Below are 24,518 nucleotides of genomic sequence, written 5' to 3'. Positions count from 1 at the left end.
TCTCCCTAAATCACATAAGTTTTTGGGATCCAACTATATTCAATTAAAAAAAAGTCATCAAATGAACTCAACTTCATTCAAAATGGCTTTGTTAATTAGTTTTCTCATGAGCAAACCCACTTGATTTTCTCTGAGGGTAATCTAAATCCCAAAGTTAGATCTACACAGCTACAAATGGATGAAAGTAAAGAGGATCTTGCAGAAGCTAAAATGATAAGATAGTGTTTTAAATTTGACCTCTAGTTTAAGAGTAAACTTTTCTGTGAATTCACAGGCATCCTCAAAGGACAAGGATACTTAGCAGGAAAAACACATAATTTTCCTTATTCTTACAAAGTAATTCATAATTGAAAAGGGGCTAGCTGACTTCCGTTAATGCAAATGGCCTCTTGAAATATTAAATTATGCCCAGACAAGAAGTGAGCTTTACAGCTCTTCATCACTCAGAGATAATAACCTGTAAGACAAGTAGATCTTACCCTGCATTTGTGCAGTAAAACCAAATCAAAATGGGACACCTGTTCCCAGATTTCAACAAAGTCTAGTGCTTAACTTCCCAGCTGTTGGCCTAATTCTTGAGCTACTGTGCTCAGCACGGAGAGGCTTCAGAAAGGCTCTAAGTACACCCTGCGCCCTGTGCTAACTCACCCTGGAGTGGAAAGTGTGGAAGGACAAAGCTCTGTAGCCATCCACATATAGGCAATATGGAAGTGCTCCCAGGGCCAGAAGCTGAGCACTAGAGGGCCTCCAGCTGCTCCATCCTGGCTCCTGCACAGGCAGGCACTACAGCAATCTGGTCATACAGCACAGGGCACAAACCAAGACTTTGAAAGATCTAAACCCGCTCTTCAGAGATGTCTTGGATCCTGGTAACACCTGGGAGTCCTGCATCACAAGCGGGCATTTAAAAATGTTACCCGCAAACCTCTCCCCAGACAGGTCCACAAAGGCCTGAATCAAATTTCTTGCCATTGCCACAAAGAAACACAGAGAAACAACACAGTAGGATTGTGAGCTTGTCATTGCTGGGGTGAATGGAGCTCTCAGCTTAGCAGTTTTGGGTTAGGGTCCCACCTTTCTACTGTATCAGAATGTGCAGCATCCAGACCCAGAGCTTCAGTAAATTCCAGTGTGTATGCTTATTATTTGTATTATATGTTTATTACATGTAATATCTATGTAACACATGTATATTGTTCATATATGCATATGATAGACATAGAACATACATCTATACAGAATATATGTGTATATTTTACATACACACGTATATTATACCTATATATTATACATAGGTATATATTATACATAGATATATAAATATTTTATACTAACTCTTGTTAGGGAATTCCACAAAATTCAATTTCAGAAAAAGAGTCATAACCTTTGGTTCAGCTTCATAACTGGGAGGGGGAAAAGCATCACGGCAGCCGAGCCAATAGGAAGATGCCTCCTGTGAGCAGCAGCAGCAGCAGCAGCAGCACAGTGGATCCAGCCAGCAGAGGGCAATGGTACAGCACATACGGTGCCAGGCTAGTGCATCTCAACACAACCTCTGAAAATTCCTTCCAAATGCTCCTCAGGGCTGAGAGAAAGCTGACACTTTTCTTGCGCTCAAGTTCAAACATTTAAATCATTCCCTTACAATTGAGTTGCTTCTTTTCCCACTCCTGGACTAACAGCAGCATGGTGAAACGTTCCTCATGCTGTCATTTTCTGCTGTCAGTACTCATTTCAGCTACAGTCATCCACAAAACTGGAGCATGAGGATGTCTTTTAAGTTAATCTACCTTTCTGTTCTAACTTTTGAAGTGCAGACAGCAGTTGTAAACATTTCTGAGGCTGATATACCTTGTTACCAGACAGGCCTCTTTCAAAATGAGAATGTTTTTTGAAATACAACTACTCCATGGGGCAGCACAGCTAAGACAGAACTGCTCAGACACTGGAACCTGAGCTAGCACACTCTTCATATTATCACTGACATGCTTCTAGGAGCACAGCCCTTCCATTTCACTGCTTTTCTTTCCTGAGGTGTAAAAATATCTTCTAATCCTTTTCTGCTTTCTCTTCCCTGTCTCACATGCCTTCAGCCAGTATTTATTGGCTGACCTTTTGGCCACACATCCTATAGAACTGCATGCAGAATATTATTCCTGCAGCAGTTAGCTGTCCCTGCCTTCAGCTGCTAAGCCTAACAAATATACCTCGGGACCAATGATTTGTTGTCTGTTAGGGAGGCTTATAATGCACTGACTGGAAAGAAGATGAATAGTCTCTAGGTGCAGTGTTTCAGCATGTCCTTACCCCGAGCAGCAGCTAAAGGCAGCCAGCAGAGGCACACACAGCTCCTGCTCCAGCAGCTGTGAGCAGCCTGCTCTCACACCAGCAGTGCCAGGGCACGACAAGAATGGCAGAAAAAAGCAGAAAATTACACCAACAAGGGCTCAGGCACTGCAGTAGGTGAAGTGGTCACAGCAGTGGGACTGAGGGATGCAGTACTGAAACTCATACACTGCTCCCTTGTAATGCAGGTCAGGGTCTAGCTAAAGCTCATGAATGATTTTATACAGATTGCAGCTGCACTGAAAATGGGCACAGCTGCTAGAGCTTGCTTATGCTAGTGGGACTGGTAAACAAAGCAATTTGCATTTTAGGAAAGCTCTGAGTTAGAAGATCTCACTAGAGAATTCTCCCAGGCTCACAGGGGTTTAGCCCACAAAGACACTGATTTTCCATGAACATAAAGGGGGGAGCTTTCTTTGTACAAGAATATCCAGCTCCTTATTGAAAGCTAGAAATAGAAATCACAGTGAAAGATCTCCCAAACTTAGTATGCAATTACAAAGTGATTTAAATTTAGGCCTATTATCTATAATCAGTGCAATGAAGTACAATGGAAAAGTGTCAGCTGAAGCCTCATTATAACCAACCAACAGAGCTGAAGTCACGTGTATGAATTATGACATTGCAAGTAAAAAATATACCTAAATGTGTAGCATGTACAGATGACCACATGGTGGCTCTCAAGTACCAGAGATGAGCTATTTTAAACCAGAAATTGATGACCTCATAAAAATTCCAACACATCTGGATAGGCTGTACTCACTTTTCCAGGAATTCTTGTAGACCCTGACGGCGATGGTCCACGTGATTAGGATTGTTCATGTTGAAAAAGGGAGTTCTGGACGGCAGTTCAGGTAGCTGTCTTTATAAACAGGAAAACAATACACAGTAAAACCAAATGTAAAACAGCAGAGAAAAATGCAGAAAGCAAGTACCAACCCCAAGCATGTGAAAACCATGAGTTATGTTCCAGAAGCTCTTGAAATCAATTTGGGAACACAAGGTTGAGAAAGAGGGCCTCTCACACACCTCAAAGGGGAAAAATAAATTAATCTGATTTTTCTGGGCCAGTTGTTAAGCCTGCATCCATGTCTGGCTGGGTCTCTTATGGTGCTTGCAAGACCTAAGCACATTGAAGAAGAACACAGAGGAGGTACAAATACCTACACTAGATTGTTATTTCTGCTGCTCATGCATAGCAAAAGAAAATACAAATCAAGTCTCTTACAAATTGGAGGGGGGCTCACCAAAAAAAGGCTGTAAGTACAAAACACATTCTTCTGGGTTTAAAGCCCATAAAATGCATTCTACAGAATAAACTTGTGCTAGTAAGAAACACAGGATACTTTCCAGATCTGATTTCTGTAGTTCTCTGAATTAGGATGAAACAATCCTTCCCTCCATGACTGACAGATTATTAAATATATAAAGTTGCTCACATAAGCACTGCATTGCTCTGAAGCCTCTGCCGGAGCCAAACAAATTCTCGATAGCGTCGTCTAACACAGGATGTTTTCCTTGTAAAGCATATACTATTTGTCTGTTGGGAAATAAAAAACATTTACTTTGCAAATCAGCTTAAGCTCAAGTGCAGGCATGGTATTAACAACACATCCAAAATGTTATACTAATAACCGAGACACCAATGGAAAGCCTGACATTAATTCAGTTTATGTTAAGGGCTGTGCTTTACCTCAGGCAGGACTGCTGACAGTTTCTACTGCTTCTCAGGGAAATATTTTTCATTGCCTTCTTTTTAAAAGCAAGATATTTGGATTACAGTACAATTCACAGTAAAAGGAAAAACAGACCTCAGAAAAAAGTTTCAGTAGATAATGCCAATCTTTGCAAGGGAAAAAGATTCTAGCTATTCTAGTTACAATCCTGCAAACAGGTACACAGAGTTTTTGCAGTGTGCAATCCCAACTTAAATCAAACCAAAGAAACCAATGCAACTGCTCTCTTCAATTAGCAGCATTTGGAAATTTTCCCACAGAACACTCTTAGTTCACTAGGAAAATGCCAATTCATCAAAAGAGAAACAATTTGTAGAAATTAAATACTTTTGCCAAATTTTCCCACGGAGCATACATTTAGATGAAATCCCATATACCAGACAAAACTCCATTAGTAAACTGCCTGCAGTCCAGCCCACCCTCCCCGCCTGCCAGGAGCCATAACTCCAGGCAGCCACAAGGTGCAGACTGTAGAGAGCACAAAGATGTCAGCCTTCTGGAACAGAGGAGCACACCCAGGATACCACACAGTTTGAGAAGAGAAATGCTCTAAGAGCTGGGTAGAAGGCGAACTCAGCTGGTTTAAAGGCCAGGCAGACACAATACTTGGAGTCCACTGAGAAGTCTGGACTGGTAGGAGTGACCTAGGGACTTGGTCTCCGAAAGCCCTGGCACGGTGGTGGCAGGAAGCTGAGTTGATGCTTAATAGCTTCAGAGATGCCGAGTGATGGATCATGTATCACTGTATGCTGGCTTTGGCTGGGGCAGAGTTAATTTCCTTCACAGTAGCTGGGGCTGTGTTTTGGGTCTGTGCTGAAAACTGTGCTGGTAACACAGGGATGTTTTAGTTACTGCTGAGCACTGCTTGCACAGAGCCAGGCTTTCTCCTCCTCACCCCAGCCCACCAGCGAGCAGGCTGGGGGTGCATGGGAAACTGGGAGGAAACACAGCTGGGACAGCTGATCCCAATGGACCAAAGGGACATTCCATACCATATGGCATCATGCTCAGCAACAAACTAGGGTGGAGGCTGGCTGGGGAGTACCACTGAGGGACTAGGTGGCATTGGTTACTTGGTGATGAGCATATGTTTTCATTTGCATCACTTGTCTTTCTACAGTTTTATTTATTTTATTTTAAAATTATTTTTATAATTTTAATAAATTTTCTTTATTAGTATTGTTATTATTACTATTTAATATTATTATTAATGTTATTACTACATCTCAATTATTAAACTGTTCTTATCTCAACTCACAGGTTTTCTCTCTTTCACCCCCCCAATTCTCTTCCCTCCATCCTGCTGGTGGGGCAGGGGGGATGTGAGCAAGCACCTGTGTGGTGCTTAGCTGCTGGCTGGAGTTGAATGAAGACACACTGGGTGTAAACAACATCTCCTAAACTCAGCAGTCACTGAGAAAGCCTTAATACATTTTTATTCAGAGGCACTCATGTCTGTGAAACAGTAATACAGCACTCACCCTGCCAGATCTACAGAATTTCTATTTACCAGAAATGAAAAATATAATTGCTTTGGAAGCGGTACTTGAAGCACATTACAAATTTAAAAGTTTCACAACTCTGATTGCCACACAGGAAAGAAGTACTTATCACACAGGCATTTAATAAGTCATCATTTGACTGCTTGCTCTCATCCAATAACTGCTCAACTCTTCCACACAATAAGGAAATGCTTTAGGTCTTGTGGCAAGCATTAACCATGTAACTTGGTGCCCACAAATACCTTTATTTTACACTTCAATTAAAATCCTTGGATCTAGATTTAGCAAATTAGGATAACATCTTCCATATGTTAGCCACCAAAGAACAATCAAGAAAACAAAATTATGTATAGGACAGATTTAAGGCAAAAAGAAAGCACCATAATGCCAAGTGGACTCCCATTAATATATGGTGGACTACAATCACAAACCCAAATGCAACCACTTCACACATCCAAGCACCACTAAATTAGCATAATATGAATGTCAACATACACTGAAAACAACCACATTGCAGCAACCAATAACTTGGCAAAAAGAACTGAGGGGAATTTAAAGTACAAATAACCAGATAATTACTTGAAAAGAAAGTTGTTTTCCCATGACTACCTGAACATCAACATTTTTCTACAACAGTAAGATATCACTGTCTGTAACAGTCTTCTAGTTGGTAAGTAAAGCTAAGGATTGGCTGTTGCAAGACACTGTGGAATGCACATGTGAGCACGTTAGGTTCCACCCCAGCTCTGCTAAACCTACCACACGGCCATTGGCAAACCCACTTTACCTGTTCCACTGCATCCCAGTTGTTAAAAGGAGACTAATAGCCTCCAGCATCCCAGAAACAGAAATTCCATTTATACCCCAAAGACAACCCTAGCTTGGACAGAAACTGCAATAAGAGACCGAAGAATCTGTTCTCATATTTTTATACTTACGTGAATAAATATCTCATAGTCTATGTAAGAATGCCATGAGTCTTCTTTCTGTATCCTGGGGTCTCGCACCAAGACAGTTACAAATTCCTGTAAGTGCATAATAAAAATCAAGCAATTAATTGCAGAAGACAGAGGCAGCCTTAAAGACTCTCTTGATTGTTCTGCTGTTCCACAAACTACTGAGTCAGATTAAAAGCTGAACTGCTGTTTTATTGAATTTTGCAACCCTCTAAATGGAGAAGCATAAAGCAATGAATCATCTGAGCTACACCACATGTCTGGGAAAGTCCCTGCCAAATTGCTAGCTGAAAAGGAATATTTCAGATTAAGTAACACTGTGAAAAGTCATACAGGTTTCATGCATGGGAAACAAGATCTTGGCAGTGACAAACTGAAAATCTAACATTCAAAGTCACCCATGTAAAGGAGAAGGAGGCAGGTATTTCAGGCTTTTCCAACATTTGTAATCAACACTGACAAAGAGCACAGCTGCAGATGTGGCACTGGGGCATTTCTGTTCCATCAACCTGCCCAAGGAAGCAACATAGCAACACTGTCCCATTTTGAAGGGACAATCATATAGAGTATTTGTTGTAGAAGTTGTCATTTCTAGCTTACTTCCTTGTGATTTCAACATTTATATAATAATTTAGAAGGATCTGAAAAGAGAGAGAGGGAGGGCCTGTGGACATTACTGTAATGTAACACTAATGGGAATTGGAAGAGACTGAAGAATTAAATATTTCTCAATACTCTCAGCTAATGATCAAAATTTTGTTGTAGAAAAACAAAACCAAACTAAACCCCATAATCCTGATAAACCTGTATATTCATGCTAGGATGGAAAATATTCCTTTAAAATACAAAGGTCAAAAGTGTGCCTAAATACCTGCTGGTTCTGGAGCACATGCAGAGGCTGCCTTACTTCTATTGCTTAAATGAGCTATTCAGCCCAAAAGCTAAGCCAACCACTTAGCAAAGACTTAAAGAAAAGTGTATCACTTTAAGCTGTAAATATATTCCCCCTGAGAGGAAGGCACTGCGCAGGATCTCCAGGTACAGGAATCAACTGTGGGAGGAATGACAGCGTCTCTGGTAAAAAAACATGCTTTTTTTAGTGCATATTTGCATAAATCAAGAAATCTTGAACTAGAAAGCTCTTAAAGCATGTCTTCCTATGTCCAAACCAAAGACATCAGAAATAAAGGCTTTATTCCTCAGCCAAGTATTCTCCCCTAACACACACTTGCATGTACCACCATTGCAAACCTTCAGTGGACTGACAGGAGAACAGTAACAACCTTGAAAGATGAAGATACACTTTTTCCTGTACAGCCATTGCACTCTGTAGGTAGCAGGGAGACATTCAAGGCCTGGATTAAATAATTTCCCTCCCTGATTTCCAGGTGTTACTGAGATGGGGAGCCTGTGGCCTGATGGCTGGACACAACTTTTGGTTTTATGTTACTTAGCCCAGCTCCTGATCCCAGGGGTGTTTTCTGTATAATTGGTGGTTACTCTTCTGGTGAGTATCATGAACACTTTGCCAAATAAAGCACATTTGAAAGGCTCCTCCTGCCACCTCTGCTGCTTCTTTCATCCCTGAAGAGTACCAGAGGGCCAATTCTCCCCCGCAGCTTTTTAACCCCATGCCAGCATGACACAAGAGGAACGAATGATCAGAGCTTTAATCATTTCTACCAGCTGAGGATCATGCCTTTACTTTTACAAAAACACTAGTAAGGCCTTATGAGGAAGTTATTTCAGCTTCAGAGAAGATATTCAGCAATGTGTTGAACACAGGAGAGGACACCATTTTTTTGGGTTGTTTTTCTCCACCTGCCTGTAGTATTTACCATACATAGGTAGGTAGTTAGATAGATAGGTAGGTAGATAGATAGAGCAGACTTTCAGACCACTGTACCATCTTTTTACGTCACAAGGTTTTGTCTTCCCCAAATTCCTATTTCCCTGTGTCCCAATCTTCTCCAAAGCTGCAACCACTTCTCAACCTATTTTCTTTCCTTTGCTGGGCACTGAATGCATCAGTCCTGCAAGTGAAAGAAGAGAAATTATGCCAAGAAGCTTCGAACAGGACACTGCACTCATTTTCTGTTCAACTGCTGCAGCACAGGAGTCACAACCTCAGGCAGCCTGCTTATAACCTGACCTCAGCCTCCTTCCTCTCATCTACTGCTGTATCAGCTTCTTGTTGACTTTCCTTTTGTCCAGGTTCCCCAAATTACCCCATTTCCAAATAACCTTCCATAACCTTCTCCTTTGTACAGCAACAAAACAGTCTTTGAAGTAAAATGCTTTTTCAAACCTTTATACTACCAAAGTATTGTGATTAAAAGTTGCTACTGGATATGCTGTTGGTTAGCTATGGCTTACTTTGCAAATCATTCCAGACCACAAAATTTGCACTGGAAAACTTCTGTACACTTTTAACTTGCAATTAACTAGTCACTGAGTTTCAACAAGGAGCAAGTTAAAACCCTTCAGACTCTACCTAGCAAAGAAATGAGACCTGCTGTATATGCTGTGGCAGGAAGTGTCTAAGCAGTAAAGAACTGAGCCAAGAGGAAAAATGATGTACAGAACAGCAGAGCACCTCAGCAAAATGCAGCCCTCAGACACAGTCACTGTCAGCTTTGATTTGAAACACTAGGATTTCAACACAAGACTGGGTGTTCCTTTTTTCCCCCCCTTATTTACCAAAAATATGACAATATTGAGTTTAGAATGAAGCAAGATAAACAGTAAGCAACTAGAAATGAAAAATAAAAATGTACAGCCTTTCTCAAGATTTAGGGTTACTTCCCCTATTCATCTCTTGAATCTAGGAAGTGTTATTCCCATTACAGATTTTGTTGCTCTGAAACAGTGGCATTGCACGTGGAGACTGTTCCTTCTCTTGACCTTTAACTCTTCTCCAGAATACAAGATCCCACTGAAAAAGAGCATTGCTCTAATCAAAGCAGACCTAACTACCCAGTGTAAGTGATGATCCGCTGCAGAAAAGATACCTATGCTTTTGCATCCCTAGAGTAAAGGTCAGTATTCACAAACAGGCTATGTTATGGTCCAAGCAGAGTTGGATGGCAGAATACTCACTCCTCTGTGAGAATGCTGTTATATGCTCAGTGCATCCTGCATTCACTGGTCACAAACAACCAGGAGATTACAGCAATACTGGGTAATAACTGCCTTTCTCCTCTCTATGTATCCCACTCCCTCCCTGTTTTGCTATAAAACTGAGGACACTCTCAATAGATATGTCTTTTCTCAAGTAAGGCACTGCTCACCTGGGGGAGGTGATGCTGACCTCTCCCTCCCACAGACCACTTGAAGACTAACTTAATCATCTGTCACAAAACTGCACTCCAGCTGTACAACGTGGGAGATTCAGTACAAAGACAGCCAAGGTTTCAGGGACTTTTTACTTTTGCCAGCTGCAATCCTGTACAAGGTGTCTCCCCCCATTGCCTAGTGCTGCTTGGTTTTTCCAGAACTGCAGATTTATCTAGCTATTATGTCACACTACACACATTTTCAGTTTTCTTTTTTTTTTTCTTGGTTGTGTTGTTGTTTTTTTTTTAATTGAGGGGCACAATACATGCATTTATATCAATGCATTCAAGAATATGTGTCCTGTAACACTTCAGAGCAACAATTCTCTCAAGAAAATGTGCTGTTAAAAGTGTCCAGGCTTGGGCAAGGAGGCCTCTTGCACTGGAAACAGTATATACTCAAAAGAAAGGTACTGGAAGATGTGGCATCTCCATTTATTCCTTCTCTCTGGAAACTACTACATTCAGAGGCAAACAATTTTCTGTCCAAACTGCTAAAGCTATAGCTTTGATATGGAGTCCAGCAGCCATGCTGACCTAAACATGCTCATGAATTGTCAGAATCTTCAAACCTGCCCCAAAAGCAGTCAGAACTACTTAACAAGCAGGAATTGCAGAGCAGTTTCTCTGGCTGCATGTGCCTTTTAATTCCTGGCTAAACCAGCCAGTTTAAGCATGACACTGGTGGTATTTTGCTACCCTGTCCTCAAGGCCAGGAGCAGTCCAAGTAGATAGGGTCACACATAAATGACAAAACAGCCCAAGTGACACCCAAACCTGGATTACACCTACTCCCTCATGATTACAGATCTATGTAAAGAACATGAGTGTTGACAGGAGACTATAAGGACAGCACTGAGGTCACATAGACACAAGCATGGAAAAACAAAATGTTCCATTTGGATTTGCCTCAAAAGGAAAAACAACCCATAAAGGCAGCTGAAGCAATCACAATAAATCTTTCTAATTTTTCTGGTTCTTTTTTTCTTCCCCTTCTCTCTTTTCTTGGATATATTTCTGCATAATGCTATGGATTCCTCAGAGAAAAGCATAAGGCAGAAGCCTTCCTATACAGAATTTGATCACAAAAAATGTGCCTTTCTCAGAAATCTCTTAACATTTTCCTACTAGGAAAATAGGAAATCTGACATGGAAATATCTATTTTTAATATGAGGGAAAAATCTACCACAAGAAGGAGGAATAAAAACAATCTCACATTGGTTGACTATTTGTATTTAGTCATTTCAGCTGCATTTTAATTCAAATGTCTGTGCTCAGAACTGTATCAGGTGATGAGCTTGTGCTCCTATTATACATGTGATTAGTCAATAACCCCTGAAGAGTAATTTTCCACAAAGCTTCCAAGAAAAATAGCATATCCCATCAGGTTGCCTGTTAGTAAAAGGATCAGCCACAAAGGACATGGGACTTTTCATGCTGTGGATGCTGGCATCTTCACTCCATGCATGCTGTGTAGTAAGGCTGATAAGAAAATAAGAGCTGAGACAAAATAATTTGTTGAATCATTGGACTGAGCAGAATAGAACATGCAAATAGGATTCTTGTGGTCCATGCAGCTGGTAATCAGAGCTCAGATCCAGATCCAACCATTGTCCCTATAAAATATCTAAAACTGATAAAAGAAGACTCCATCCAAATCCTTCTCTCCTGTCTCAGTGTCTGAGCCCTTTGTGCACAGTCACTTACTCTGAATGAATATCTGATTCTTCTATCAGATTTTAACAGAAGGAACAGGTACTGCATCATTCCAGAATATTCTGTATCCTGGCAACTAAAAGTATGAAGAATACAACCAGTCTTCCCTGATCCATGTGAATCGTAACAAAATTCAATCCACAACTTGAATCCTTTTTTATTAAAGCTTAGATACCACTTACCTGTTTTTCATGTTTTGGCGTCATCTTCACTGGTTTGTAGTAAAAAAAAAATCAACCTGAAAAAAAAAAAACAAACAGAATAGACATCAGATTGGTACTTAGTAGTTATTTAAAGGTCATTATCACTTTTGCCTTTTATTAGCAGACAGTGGAAAAAGCCAGGCTTAGTGCCATATATGGCAGAAAACACACTGCATTACCTGTATCTCAGAATTTATTCATTTTTAAAATAATCCCTTTTTAGAAGCACTGGGCTAGTCCCCTCCTCTATATATTTGTCATACTTGACAGTCCAGTTCATCTCTGGAAGTCAGTGCTTTTCTTCTCTGCTCCAAGAGCCAGCTCAGGGTTCATCCTTGCATCCACCTCCCACAGCTGCGCTGAGCCAGCACTCCCAGTGCACAAACACAGCCGAGGCAGTGCTGCCTGGGCCTCACTCCCAGGTGCCCAAGAACAAGGGTAAGTGATGATCCACGGCCAGAAAAGATACCTATGCTTTTGCACCCCTAGAGTAAAGGTCAGTATTCACAAGAAGAAGTCCCCAAGAACAAGTCTGTGGGACTGCAGCTGAAGTCCAGAGACCCTGTAACATCTGAGTCAAAAGAATCGAGTGCCCATCTTAACCATCTTCCTCAAACTCAGAGAACTGGAGAAGCAAACTGCTTGGATCCTTCAGGAGAGCTAAAACTCAGGCTAAATTTCACAGCATCTGTGTTTTTAAACCTCCATGCAGGGAGGGGATAATCAGACCCTGATTATCCCCTCCCTGCATGGAGGGGATAATCAAACAGAAACATCCTGTCATTAACTTACATTTCAAATCTACTCTTTCACTGAAAATCTCAAAAAATTCTTGACTGTGTCTGCAGTCCAATAAACTGGACAATATGCTCAGGACAGGTACCCACATGGGAAGAGCAGGACAGCTTTATTTACTTGCCAGGTTATATACACACCACCTCCTGTTTAGTGATACAGAGCTTGAGCAGCTTGAAGCAGGCTGCTCTTGTTATTATACAACTACATATTTATGTCAAGCCCAGCCAAGGAGTGCTGAACACCCCACCCCTGCCCAATGCCTCTCACAAACACTTTCAAATAACAAACCCCACCCATTTTAATAAAATAGAGCACAAAGATAAGCACACATACATTTCTTTGACCAGGAAGTTATTCTGGAACAAACACTCTGTTGTCAAGTTTCTATAGGGTCAGTCATATCAAAATAGGATACTCTGTTTCTAAATAAAAATGACCATACATAAGACTTCTTCCTAAAGGGTGCCATTGTACAGTTCCATTTCCATAAAGATAAGGCCATCATTTCACTTCTATAGCTAGAACGGTACTGATAAAGTAGGAATATCAAAAAAACACTCAAATACTATTGTTTTTAAAAACTCCATTTATATATGCTTAACTAGCATGTATGTTCCGAGTTGAAGTTATAGAAGAGCACTCAAACACTTCTTGCTGCACAGGCTCAGTAGTGTCAAGCCTCTCTGCAAGGTGAGAGTAAAAAATTGGCTCACTGGGGCTAACTACTGTTAATGCAAATGTATGTTAGAAACTTTCCTTTTAGGGAGATAATTGGAGGGCACCAGAACACATCACAGGATTTTCATGGAATTGCATAATCATTTAAGCTGTCTCCAAGATCATCAAGTCCAACCTTTGACTGACCAACACCTTGTCTACTAGACCATGGCCCATGTATAGCTGTTGCCTGAACACCTCCATGATGTCTCCACCACCAACCCTATTCCAATGCTTAACAACTTCCTTTCTGTGAAGAAATTCTTCCTGAGGTCCAACCTGAGCTTTCCTTGGCACAGCTTGAGTCCATGTCCTCTTGTACTGTCGCTGGCTGCCTGGAGAGCAGGCTGATCCCCAGGCAGCTACAGCCTCCTTTCAGGCACTTGTAGAGAGCAATAAGGCCTCCCCGGAGCCTCCTTTTCTCCAGGCTGAACACCCACAGCTCCCTCAGCTGCCCCTCGTAGGACTCAGTCTCCAGATCCTTCCCAGCTCCCTGCCCTTCTCTGGATGGGCTCCAGCACCTCAATGTCCTTCACAAGTGAGGGACACAGAACTGGACACAGGACTCGAGTTGCAGCCTCACAAGTGCTGAGTACAGACAAAAAACCAGCTATGTTGGGCTCGGGCTGTTTGAAGAAGATTTTTCTGCTATCTCTCCCCACTGAGTATAGCTGTACACCTATGCAGTTTGATGTAATTTTCCCCCCTTTCTTGTTTGAATGTGCCGTGGTTTTTTTTCAAGATGGCAATGCAAATTTTTTTTTCCAGTTATGTATCTTTATTCCATCAAATTCTGCAGTGTGTTTCTCCCCTGCCTCTAAGCTGATTCAAGTGAGAAATTATGCAAGCCCAAAATATCTCATTCCTAACGCTGTTAGCGAATGACAAGGCTGAAATAGCATGTTTCATTCTGTCATCTGTTTTTCTAATGACCGAGTTATGTGTTGGTACAGGTCAGCAAGAACAGATTGAACTCCAAACAGCCACCAGAATTTTAAATATTTAATGGCAAAAAATTAATATTTCAACACCAAAAAGCTTCCTAAAATATTTAAAATACATCAGTTTTTTATCTAGTAATTAGGGAAAAAAAAATCAATAATGGAAATGCAAGCCCCCCAAGACTGCCATTTTTCACTGATTTCAGTGAGATCACCCAGTCATGCTTCAGCCACTTGCAAATATACTTAATGCAATATTCTGTCTGGTAGCAAGATATACATTTGGGGACGTCTGTAACACACAGAGAAACCAGCGAAGCAGAACGCACAGTGAAGTGAGTGAAACTTCTGCTTAAGAAGTTATCTTTGTATCTTGAGAAAAAAACTACCCAAAATACCAGTGATGGAGAAAAACAGCCATCAGAAAACAAACAGAAGGCTTTTGGTCTTTTTACTCTAAGCAAAATTTCCTCTGACAGGGAAATGAACAAGTGCTGGGAAATAGAATCAAAAAAGCCAGTGGTTGGTCTGTAGTTTTGATAAAACACTTTCTGCTGAGAGTGAGAAAACCCCCCCACATTGCTTTGAGTAAGTTTTTGTTCTGCTTCTGATCCATTATCAGTCTGAAAACTTCTCTTTTTTTTATTAGTTTCATATACTACATCAACTGCTTCTTGCAGTACGTATTTTTTATGGCTCTTAATTGCATAACCAACAAAACTGCCAGGGAACAGCTCCACAGCTGCTAACAGCAACCACTCAAAAGCAAAAAGATTACATAGGATGAATTGCCATACTTCCTGTGCCTGAAAAAGAACCAGGAAGAAGAGGGAGGAAAAAACCACAAGTACTGCAGTACTTTTCTTAGGGAAAACAGATAAACTGCAGTGCTCTTCTTAAGGGTAATAGATAAATAATATCAAGTATTATATTTTATTTCATATTTTAGAGATTAGTTTCTATTTTAAAATCTAAATTAAAACAGATAATCTAACATTACTAGGGATATACCCTTTTATCATGTAGATGGACTGCTCCTGAAGGAGGAAGTGATTTCTCCCCAGTGTTCTCACACTGAAAGATGAAAACTCAAGCAGTGGTGCAGACAAAACCCACATCAACTTGCTCTAAGAACAGCATGAACAAATGCAAGCCCTCCTGGCTGCCTCACCAGTAGCCGTATTTAGCTGCACTGAAATTTTACAATTTCACTCATTACTGGGCAGTGACCTATAAAATATCCTTATCAGCTCTGGAGTGCTCATGCATCCCATGTGGCCAGTGTTTCCTCTCAAGGATAAATGCTAGCAGTCAGCTCATCCATCCATCCATCCATCCATCCATCCATCCATCCATCCATCCATCCATCCATCCATCCACCCATCCACCAACCCACCTTTGGTTATTTCTAATCATATAACTAAATGAACATCTTCAGGCTTTAATGGGGAAGTGTGATTTAGTTTTAGACCTTGGTGATGATTCAAAGTACTGTCCAGTCATAAGCAAAGTCCTCAGCTGTGCTTTCAGGGTTGCTCCCATTTGATCAGTGTCAAGTGAAACTTTAATTCAAGGCTTCAATATGACCAAGAAAGAGAGAAAAATTGAATCTCTAAATGCTTACAAGTCTTTCCTGCATTTTGTGTTTTGCTCACCTTAAGACTCAAACAAAGTCATAATTATTTTCATTTACGGCCTGTAGAAAGTTCAGCTGCATCCATACATGGAGCTCACTGTCAAAGAACATGCCCATGTGCACCTGGCCACACTACGTTCCTGAAAGGCAAGCAGTCTGTGTGGATTTGTAAGGAAAATACACAGGCAGGGGTGATGGTGGAACTGGGAGGAACAAGAAGAGTAATTAAGAGACTAGAAGAATAATTAAGCTCTGGAGAGCTCAAAAAACCCCTCAACCTATAAAAACACACCATTTTGTGTTGCCAAACTGACCACATCCTAACACAGCTTGGCATTTACAGCAATCAGATACATGGCTATCACAGAATTTCTGCTCTTGTTGATGGGAAAAATCTTATTCAGATGCTGCTCCTCAAGCAGGGACTTTCAGTCGATCCAGAATAACTCAAACTCAGCATAAACTAATGCTTTCTACTTCACCTGTTCCACTAAACACCTGGGGTCAACCCAACTGAACTGATCAGACCCTTGAGTTCACTTCTGCTCCTCACTGTCCATGAACCAGATCGTGAGGACTGAAACTCCAGACTGTGCAGGTCACAGAGCACATTTCCTCCTTTCATCTATCCTGATGGTTATTTGCCTTGCCCTTAAGCAAATTACTGTAAGGATCTGTTGGTCAAAAGTGAAAAGAGTATGAACGTCATGAGCATTTTCATCTCTACACAACACTCCACACAACAGTCAGGGGTCTGCAGCTTGCTTAGTGAAGTCCACAAAATTAAGTACTCCTGGAGCAAATCCTTCTCATTTCCCAGGATCAAAGTACCAGTTTCATTAGTGTTGTACCACAGTAGAAGCACAATCACTTCACTGCTGAGAAAAAAATAAGCACACTTATGCTATTTAAAAGAATGGGAGCTTTCCAAACCACTGACAGAATTCATACACCTTCCTTTCCACCACAATGCAATGTAGAAAGGCACTGCCAAATATCATGCCTTTGTGAATGAAATTCCCAGGCACTGTTGCCAAGATGCTTAGTTAACTACTCCTTCCTATGGAATTTCTAAACACTTTTTTATGGCCATGAGGTATAAGACAGTTTCTCCTTAACCATTACATTAGCATTTCTCCCCAGTCAGCCACTTCCTTGTCCTGCAATCTTGCTGGCTAGTAAAACATGCTTTACCAGAAGGATGAATCTAGATCATTAAATGAAAAAAAAAAAAGACAATATATAAGAAATTTTCATTTGTTTCAGAGGAACTTGGCAATCAAAAAGTTAATGAAAAATACTAATTTCCCTCTGCCCTCCAAAATAAATACATCACAAGGATTACAGTGTCAGGTGTGGGTCACAGACTTCCAATTACAGTGGTATTATACCACGCTTTCAATTGCTTCAAGTTAATACAATATTGCTGGACAGCAGTATGACTTAAGTGCCAAGCCCTTCTGAAACCTTTAAAAGCCTAAAGACAAACAAGGAAGAAGTACTAAGAAATCTGTTCAGAGTAGGAGAGAGCTATTCAGATGTTTCCCCATTCTCTTTTTGCTGTTGCTGATGGGTTGGTTTGGTTTCTGGGGGGAAGGGGGTTTTGTTTGTTTTGTTTTTTTCTTTTTCAGGCTCAAATTGCAGATATACACACAACCAAAGGACTTCATGGATATTCTGCGGTTTCAGTGGGTTGCTGATTCAGAGGATTGCTATGGTTTTCTCTTAATGGAAGCTACTGGTAAGGCTAACACTGATCTTGGGATTTTAGGTAACAACTACAGAACAGTAATTGGGGGTCAAGTCACTGAAAAAAACAGTACATGCCAGAGCTGGTAATTATTTATTCCTCAGGGCTAATGCTTGCCATTACTTCTGCAGACAACCAGAGGACCACTCAGAACTTTCCTGCAGCTCTAGCTCCTGTGTCTTCCAGGCAGCCTATCAAGCTGGTCTGCCATGGGAGCCTGCCTTTGTTACTCTTTCCAATTTTTATGGTGCATAAGAAGTAGATTAAACTATGCAAAATTATTTTTGTGCCATACATAATCATAGGTTTTGTTGCTAGGGCATTTTCAGAAGGTTGAGAGAGAAGGCAGTCTTTGAAGGAAGCACTGGTGACCTTCAAGGTAAAGTTTCAGGAAGTGAGCTTGCTTCAAGGAGCTTTTGAGATTCCTTGAGCTAGGAGAAATCAATTTCAGAAGAAACAGCAACCTTGGCAAGCTGGCAAATCAACCATCTTTACAGCTGTACTCAACATGGAAAACACTGGATCAAGGCTTCTTACTAATACTTACACAGAACAGGCACACCACTGGTACTGAAACTACCTCTGAGAAGGGAAAGAAGCAAGTAATTTCCAGGCTAAACCACTTGCTGAATAGCACTGTGTACTTTGCAAGCGACAGTTCTGTTCAGTTGCAGAGGTGATGAGTGAGGACGTACACACTGTGCATAAACCATACAGAGATCTTACAAGGCACACCAACATAGACAGATAAACCACCCCTAGGTATTTTATACATGATGCAAGTTACAAACAACACATCAGACAGCTGTTGCTTTTAGAAACCAACAAGGTGGGGGGTTGTAAAGAGACTAATGTCTCAGCATTTCAGAACATAGATTAAATTCCTAAGAAAAATATTAAATGCTTCTGAAGGAAGGTTCAGAGAATGTATATGTCTTTCTTTCAAAAAACACGTTTTTCTCAGGACTTAAGTATTTCATTGCATAAAATAAAATTAAGTTGCCTTAAAAATAGTATCTTTCTCAAGGTATCTCTGTAATAATTAATTTTTACTTATCACAGGAAAAGAATGGCTGATGGAAGCTGTATCTTTGCAGCTGAGTAAGCAGAGCAAAAGTCAGCAAATACTATGCAGTCTTATCACTACATTTCCTTCTCTGTCTCTCAGATGCAGAGGCTGCCATCACCTGACCCCTTCCTTCCTGACTTACCCGCTGGAACACTTTGAATCGCATGTACCAGAAATTTCTCACTTTTTGCTTATTTCAAAATATTTTAATTTATGATACAATTTTTGTCTGCTGCTTGAATTGCTGTTCCTTAGCACTACATGTTCTAGCTTAGCTCTTTTCCTACTGCAGACTTCCTTATGCTATCAAAGCATCTATTTTTGTGATGTGTTACCTGTTCCAATCCAGGAAGTGTTAGTGTTTGGTCTTGTGCCAAGAGAGGAAAGTAAAGCAAAAGTTATAGTTTTGGCTGCAACCACAGAATTAGAAGTCCCAGTCTCATAACATGGGTGTGGGGAGATGGCTGGGAAAGACCCAGCACAGATATAGTAAAAAATGAAATGAACATCTAAGCAATAACATCCTGAGACAGACTGATCCTGAGTAGTCTGTATAACTGCAGCTTAAGACAGTGGGTAAGACAGGAAATACTGCAGTCAATATAGTGTGCCCACAAAGCATTCTGATCAACACTCTTCAAACTGTTGCGTCTCTTGTGTCTTTTTAAGTTGACCAAGCCCATGGCAGATCATTACAACAGTGCAGCTGGATCAGATATCCAGTCTTTCATACTATGGCAATTTACTATTCAGGCTCTCTTCCCCTGAAGAATGCATCAGATGGCCCATCACTGACACAAAATCTTACTGTTGTCACATTTGTGTACCTGCAGCCACATATTGCACTACTTTGTGGGCTGGGTCTATCAGCCATCAAATTAACCATTAAAGAATGTATTAACAGTGAATTTGACTGGGCGGTTCACTTGTTCAACAGGCTTTGTTACCTTTCTAGATGCTAGACTGTGCCAGTGGCATGAAAACAGTATCTCGGAAGCAAAGAGCTTCTGAACAGTGTTACTTATTACTAAAGCAGGCAATTCTAAAAAACAAATAGCGTTTGGCAGGAGAAACTTTTCATGAGACTGACCAGTAAGAAAAACAAGCTGAAAATCAGTGATTCATCCATATAGCTGGATTTTCTACGTCTCATTTATTTTGTGTCTACTGAACATTAAGATGTGATTTTTATTGCTTTCACCCCACTGCTGTACCCTGACTTTATAAAATTGATATCAGCTTTTGGCCAGTTTCTGGCACAAGAAGCTCACCTATGATGTGGCAAACTTCTTTATGAAGTTGTGAGAGAAGAGCAGGAGGCATAGCAAACACGCAAAAATGGGAGGGAGAGAAGAAAAGCAGCACTTGGCTGCTCTGCCATCACAGCCAAGTCAAAGAAGTTGCTGGTCAGCCTGGAACAAACATTGCTCAAGATAAAGTGGTAAGAGAAGCAAACGTAGAAAACAGCGCTTGCAGGACAAGTAAGCCTTACAGCTTGCTTTCACAGTGCCCAAACCCATGTGATATTTTTCCAACAATGAATTCAAGTAGACCACTAAGTACTCTGAAAAATAACTTCTGCCTTCAGTAGGAGAAAGATTTCACACTCACAGAGTAGGTGCTGCTGAAATGAGCAGAATGCAGAGATCTGTATGGCAAGCCTATGGGAAAACAGTGGACCGAGAGGAAACTGGTTTGTGTTAAATAATGCTTATTCCAAGTTCATTTATTAGTCACTGTCTTTAAACACAGAATATATACACTAAAGTTTTGGAAGTCCCAAACTGTTTTCTGCCTGTAAGCACTTCAGAGGCAAATACTATGAGAAAATGCATACAAAGTTACCAGTTGAAATAATTTATAGTCATAAACAATGTCCCAGAAGTCCTTTTCTTTTGCAACACTTGCAACAGGCCCAGTCCTATTCTTTTTGTTACCTGTTAGGTTTAATTTACTTCAGGCCAAAAAAAGCACAATCCAGTCTTAAAACAGAACAAGTATCAATTCATACAACCACACCTTTAACTAAACCAGCTGAAACCTACACATTATGAATGGATGTATAAGAACTCCTACTTTGCGGTCTTACAGTTAAACCCATACCAAATGTCCATCACATGGCTGGTAGGATCTGATAACCATCAAGAGATCCTCCCCAGCCCTACTGGTTTGTAGAAACATAGTGAAGTTGCAGTGATATTGCTTTTTGGCCCAGATCTCAGAACAAAACCACAATCACAGCACCTCAATGAAACCAAGGGCCCAGACCAAGCAGGAGTAGAAGGTACCAGCTACCACACCCCCCTGCAGCTGGAAGCCCACAGAGGGAAGCCCCACTGCAGGTATCCAGCCTAGACCTCACTGATAGTAATTTTTCTGCAGAACTGACACAATTAGGTCACTCAGTGCCACCGGAGAGGTAAACAACCATTAGTGAGGATGCTTTTCCCCTTTATAGATGAGTTTCAAATCCTGCACCACATTATGCACAGCAAGTGTTTTTTACATTCTCAGAAAGCACTCTGTAAAGATAGTACTATCCTTGACAGGGTCTGTATTATTGTTCTAGCAGGAGAACAGGAAGGAAAATGGTTAGAGGTTTTGGTCATCGAGACTAAAAACAATACAACTTTTGTAATTATAAAAGCTAGTTATTAACTGACCACTGAAACCCAGAATTTCATCTACATTAAAGAGAGAATAAAGCTATTTAAGGTTGGAAAGTTATCTAGCTTAGCCAAGCCTACAGAGAAAATGCAGCACTCCTTAGAATTAAGCTTTGCTAGAAACCCAGTGCAAGGGCAATCATATACATGAACCCACATGATTTTTCCATACTGCTAACAAACTTCTATTTCAGATGGTCTAGGACAAGTCAGTTATCACCCAAAGTTGGAATGACAGAAGCTCTAGTGATTCTCAGGTGGTCAAATAATTCTGGAGTGTCAACTAGTGTTTACACAGTGTTGTTCAGATGCTGTAAGTCCCAAAGCCTTATTTTTTCAAGCAAACCAATAGGTTTGCTCAAAGAAAAGATATTTAATGTGTACAAGTCGCCTTGGTCCAAAGGATCTGTGACTCTGGAAATCTGTGAGAAAAAGAATCCTTTTTTGATAGAAAATCATTGCTTATGCACATATGCTGTAGCATAGGATATTATTTTCCCAGTCTGACTGAAGCCTAAAGATTGCCTTATGTTTTCTTAAAGATAGTCCACAGGACTTCAAATTATCTTCATGGTTATTTTGCCTTAGTTACAAGGTTTGGTGCAAATATTGATGTTTTCCTGAGAAAATCAAGATATTTTCTTTGCAAGCTGACCTGGACTATTAACACCAACCTACCATGGTTTGCATTAAACCCCTGTAATTCAGCTGTGGAAAGCTCACAAAAAAAGACCTCAGCTGGGAGAGGATCTTGCATTTCTACTCTAAGGTTTAGCACTGGATTACATACCTACTGTTGACATCTTTTTCCCAACCAGCATGTCAAGCAGATCTTCCAACTCAGCATATTCTGTGATTCCTCTTCATCCACCCAGAGAGGGGGAGACAAGGGGCTTTCTCTCATCTGGGATGAGTCATTTGCCTTCCTCCCTCCCCAACTCCAAACAGTCATACCTGCAACCAGTGGCCAGACAGATCTAACAAATGCCACGTAGTCCTACATCCTTGGGGAGCTCAACAACTCGTGTCTCAGCCATTAAACATCACTCTTATTATTTCACATGCCTGAAGACATGTGAGGGTGTCTTTGGGCTGTGCATGAGAGACAAGGCTGTTGGACTCAGCTGTTCTCAAAGCACGATTGCAATGACACTGTGTGCCAACGTGACTATTTATACACAAGTGCCTGGCACGTCATAGGCTCTGGTATTATCAAGATGTTCTTCAGTGCCTGAGACTTGCAGATATGTCCCTTCTCCCCATAATCACTCCCCAACTCCTCCACTGCCACCTCACCTTTTCATATGTCATTAGTAGAAATTCATTTCTTCTGGGAAAAGACATACTGCTCTTGAGAAAACAAAGCCTTCCCCTCTGGGAAGACAACTGAAGATCTCATTAAAACAGAAGCTAAAGTTATGACTAATTTAAAACCACACATCACCATTACACAATTAAAACAATGAGACTAATAGAAGGCAGAACTTATAACCTGGTGACTGCTGCTGTACACAAGAAGCAAGGTAGGTGAGCAGCTAGGGCCTCCCTGAGGGAAAGGAGGAGCAGGAACTGGAAGGATGCGTGGGCAGCACACAAACAGAGGTCAGAGTAAATTACTCATTGTCAATTCTACAGTAAAAATAGATGCTTTATTACAGGAGTAGAACATTTGGCTTTGAAACATAGTTTTAGCTATAAGTGAGTGCATCTTCCTAGACATCTCTGGTAGAGAAGAAAGGGAAAGGAAGAAGTAATTTTCTTAAACCTCAAATTCGTACAATATCAGGAAACAGAAATTCCTCCACAGCACAAAATATAGGCATGAAGGGTAATTGGCTTCCTCTTTTTATGCACAAGAGGGAAGATCCATAATGAAATGATTCTTTGTTTACCCATTCTCAAACAAATGGAAGTTGATGGTGTGCATCCTGCCCCTCAGCTCTGTGACAGTCTGTAACACCACGCACATAAAGATGCTGGAGCAAAGAGGAACTCCCTTCAGTCCTTCAAGTACTTCCTTTTGGGCCAGGCCCACAGAGTGATGCTTTTTGTAATAATTTTTTCAAGGTTCATATCTATTGCTGAAATTACCTGCCATACTGGGAGACAGTTTGACATAAGTCACACTGAGGTGCCAGTGGGACAATGTGCAGTGCTGCTGTACTGCAGACACCTTGAGCAACACCTGCACAGCATCAATCCAGAGACATATCCTGTTTAACTGCAGACTTTCAGCAAAGCAGCAGAAAACAAGCAAGAATGCAGTATGTATGTTAGTTATGTCTGTATCAGAAGTACTGAAGGAGTAAGCACACCAGGAAGCAAGTCAAGGGCCAGCACAAGGGCTGGCAGACCATGTGGGCTCCTTTCTCTGTGGAGAACAGGCCCAACAAAATCAGAAAGGAAAGTGAAACCAGGAGCCCCTGAGGATATTTAAGGATTCTGCGAAGACATGTCACTAATTAGGCCTTGAGAAGACAAATACTGGTTTGAATTTCTCCACGTTGAAAGAAGATCCCTGGAGGAACAGTGTGGGAATTGCAGAACCATTTGTGATTTCATCATTGGATTATGTTCCATCAGAACTCCCACTGTTCCACCTTTTCTACAGAAATCTGGACAAGTAGATTCAGACAGCTAAACTTAGATGTTTGTGTCTTTGTGAAAGCTCATAGTGTCCTACTTACTCTTCAGGTGCTGCTCAAGAAGAGGGTGGATCGACTGTAGGTCATGTGCCAGCCTCACACAAGTGTTCTGGATCCCTCTGGACAGTCACCTGAAAAGGCAGCAGTCACACATATCAGGCCACTGACCCGTGCCCAAACCTCTGGATGCTACACAGGCAGCACTTTGGTGTTATGTGCAGTGTGAATGGATTCCTCAGGAGACCCTGCTCCTTCTGCAACATCTTCAGCCATGAGGGCTTGTCTGTGCCAGGGCTGCTGCAAGTGGTTTCAGCTCCAAGCTGCCTTTGCAGTCTCTCTGCTTCTTCCTTCCCTCCCACAGATGCTTGATTTTAAAAGCACAGAGAGCTGTTGACCAAGCTCTCAGCAATTCAGTTGGAGCTTTTGCCAACAAGGAAATCGTGATGGCAGTCTACCTTCTGTGGGTGGAGAGGTCACACCTGCAGCCACCAATGAAGTGGC

The 24,518-nt window shown here is 41.1% G+C and overlaps 1 protein-coding gene across 2 annotated transcripts in view; it reads right to left on the bottom strand.

The window, feature by feature from the left end:
* Nucleotides 1-24,155, bottom strand: part of SNX10 (sorting nexin 10) — a 31,754-nt gene extending 7,599 nt beyond the window's left edge. The window contains exons 1-5 of one of the 2 annotated variants that reach the window (XM_036402223.2): nt 24,060-24,155; nt 11,775-11,830; nt 6,523-6,609; nt 3,786-3,886; nt 3,110-3,208 (exon numbers count right to left, since the gene is read on the bottom strand). In XM_036402223.2, the coding sequence (XP_036258116.1) occupies nt 3,110-3,208; nt 3,786-3,886; nt 6,523-6,609; nt 11,775-11,798 (311 nt within the window). In that variant the 5' untranslated portion in view covers nt 11,799-11,830; nt 24,060-24,155. Of the gene's footprint in view, nt 1-3,109; nt 3,209-3,785; nt 3,887-6,522; nt 6,610-8,446; nt 8,574-11,774; nt 11,831-24,059 lie in introns of those variants that run through there. The other variant, XM_036402231.2, reaches the window with a different exon arrangement.
* Nucleotides 24,156-24,518: the final 363 nt, after the last annotated feature.

The sequence above is a fragment of the Molothrus ater genome, chromosome 1, assembly GCF_012460135.2.
Source record: "Molothrus ater isolate BHLD 08-10-18 breed brown headed cowbird chromosome 1, BPBGC_Mater_1.1, whole genome shotgun sequence".
Taxonomy (NCBI): Eukaryota; Metazoa; Chordata; class Aves; order Passeriformes; family Icteridae; genus Molothrus; species Molothrus ater.
The sequence above is the reverse complement of the archived record's forward strand: the minus strand, read 5'-3'. Positions and strand labels throughout refer to the sequence as shown.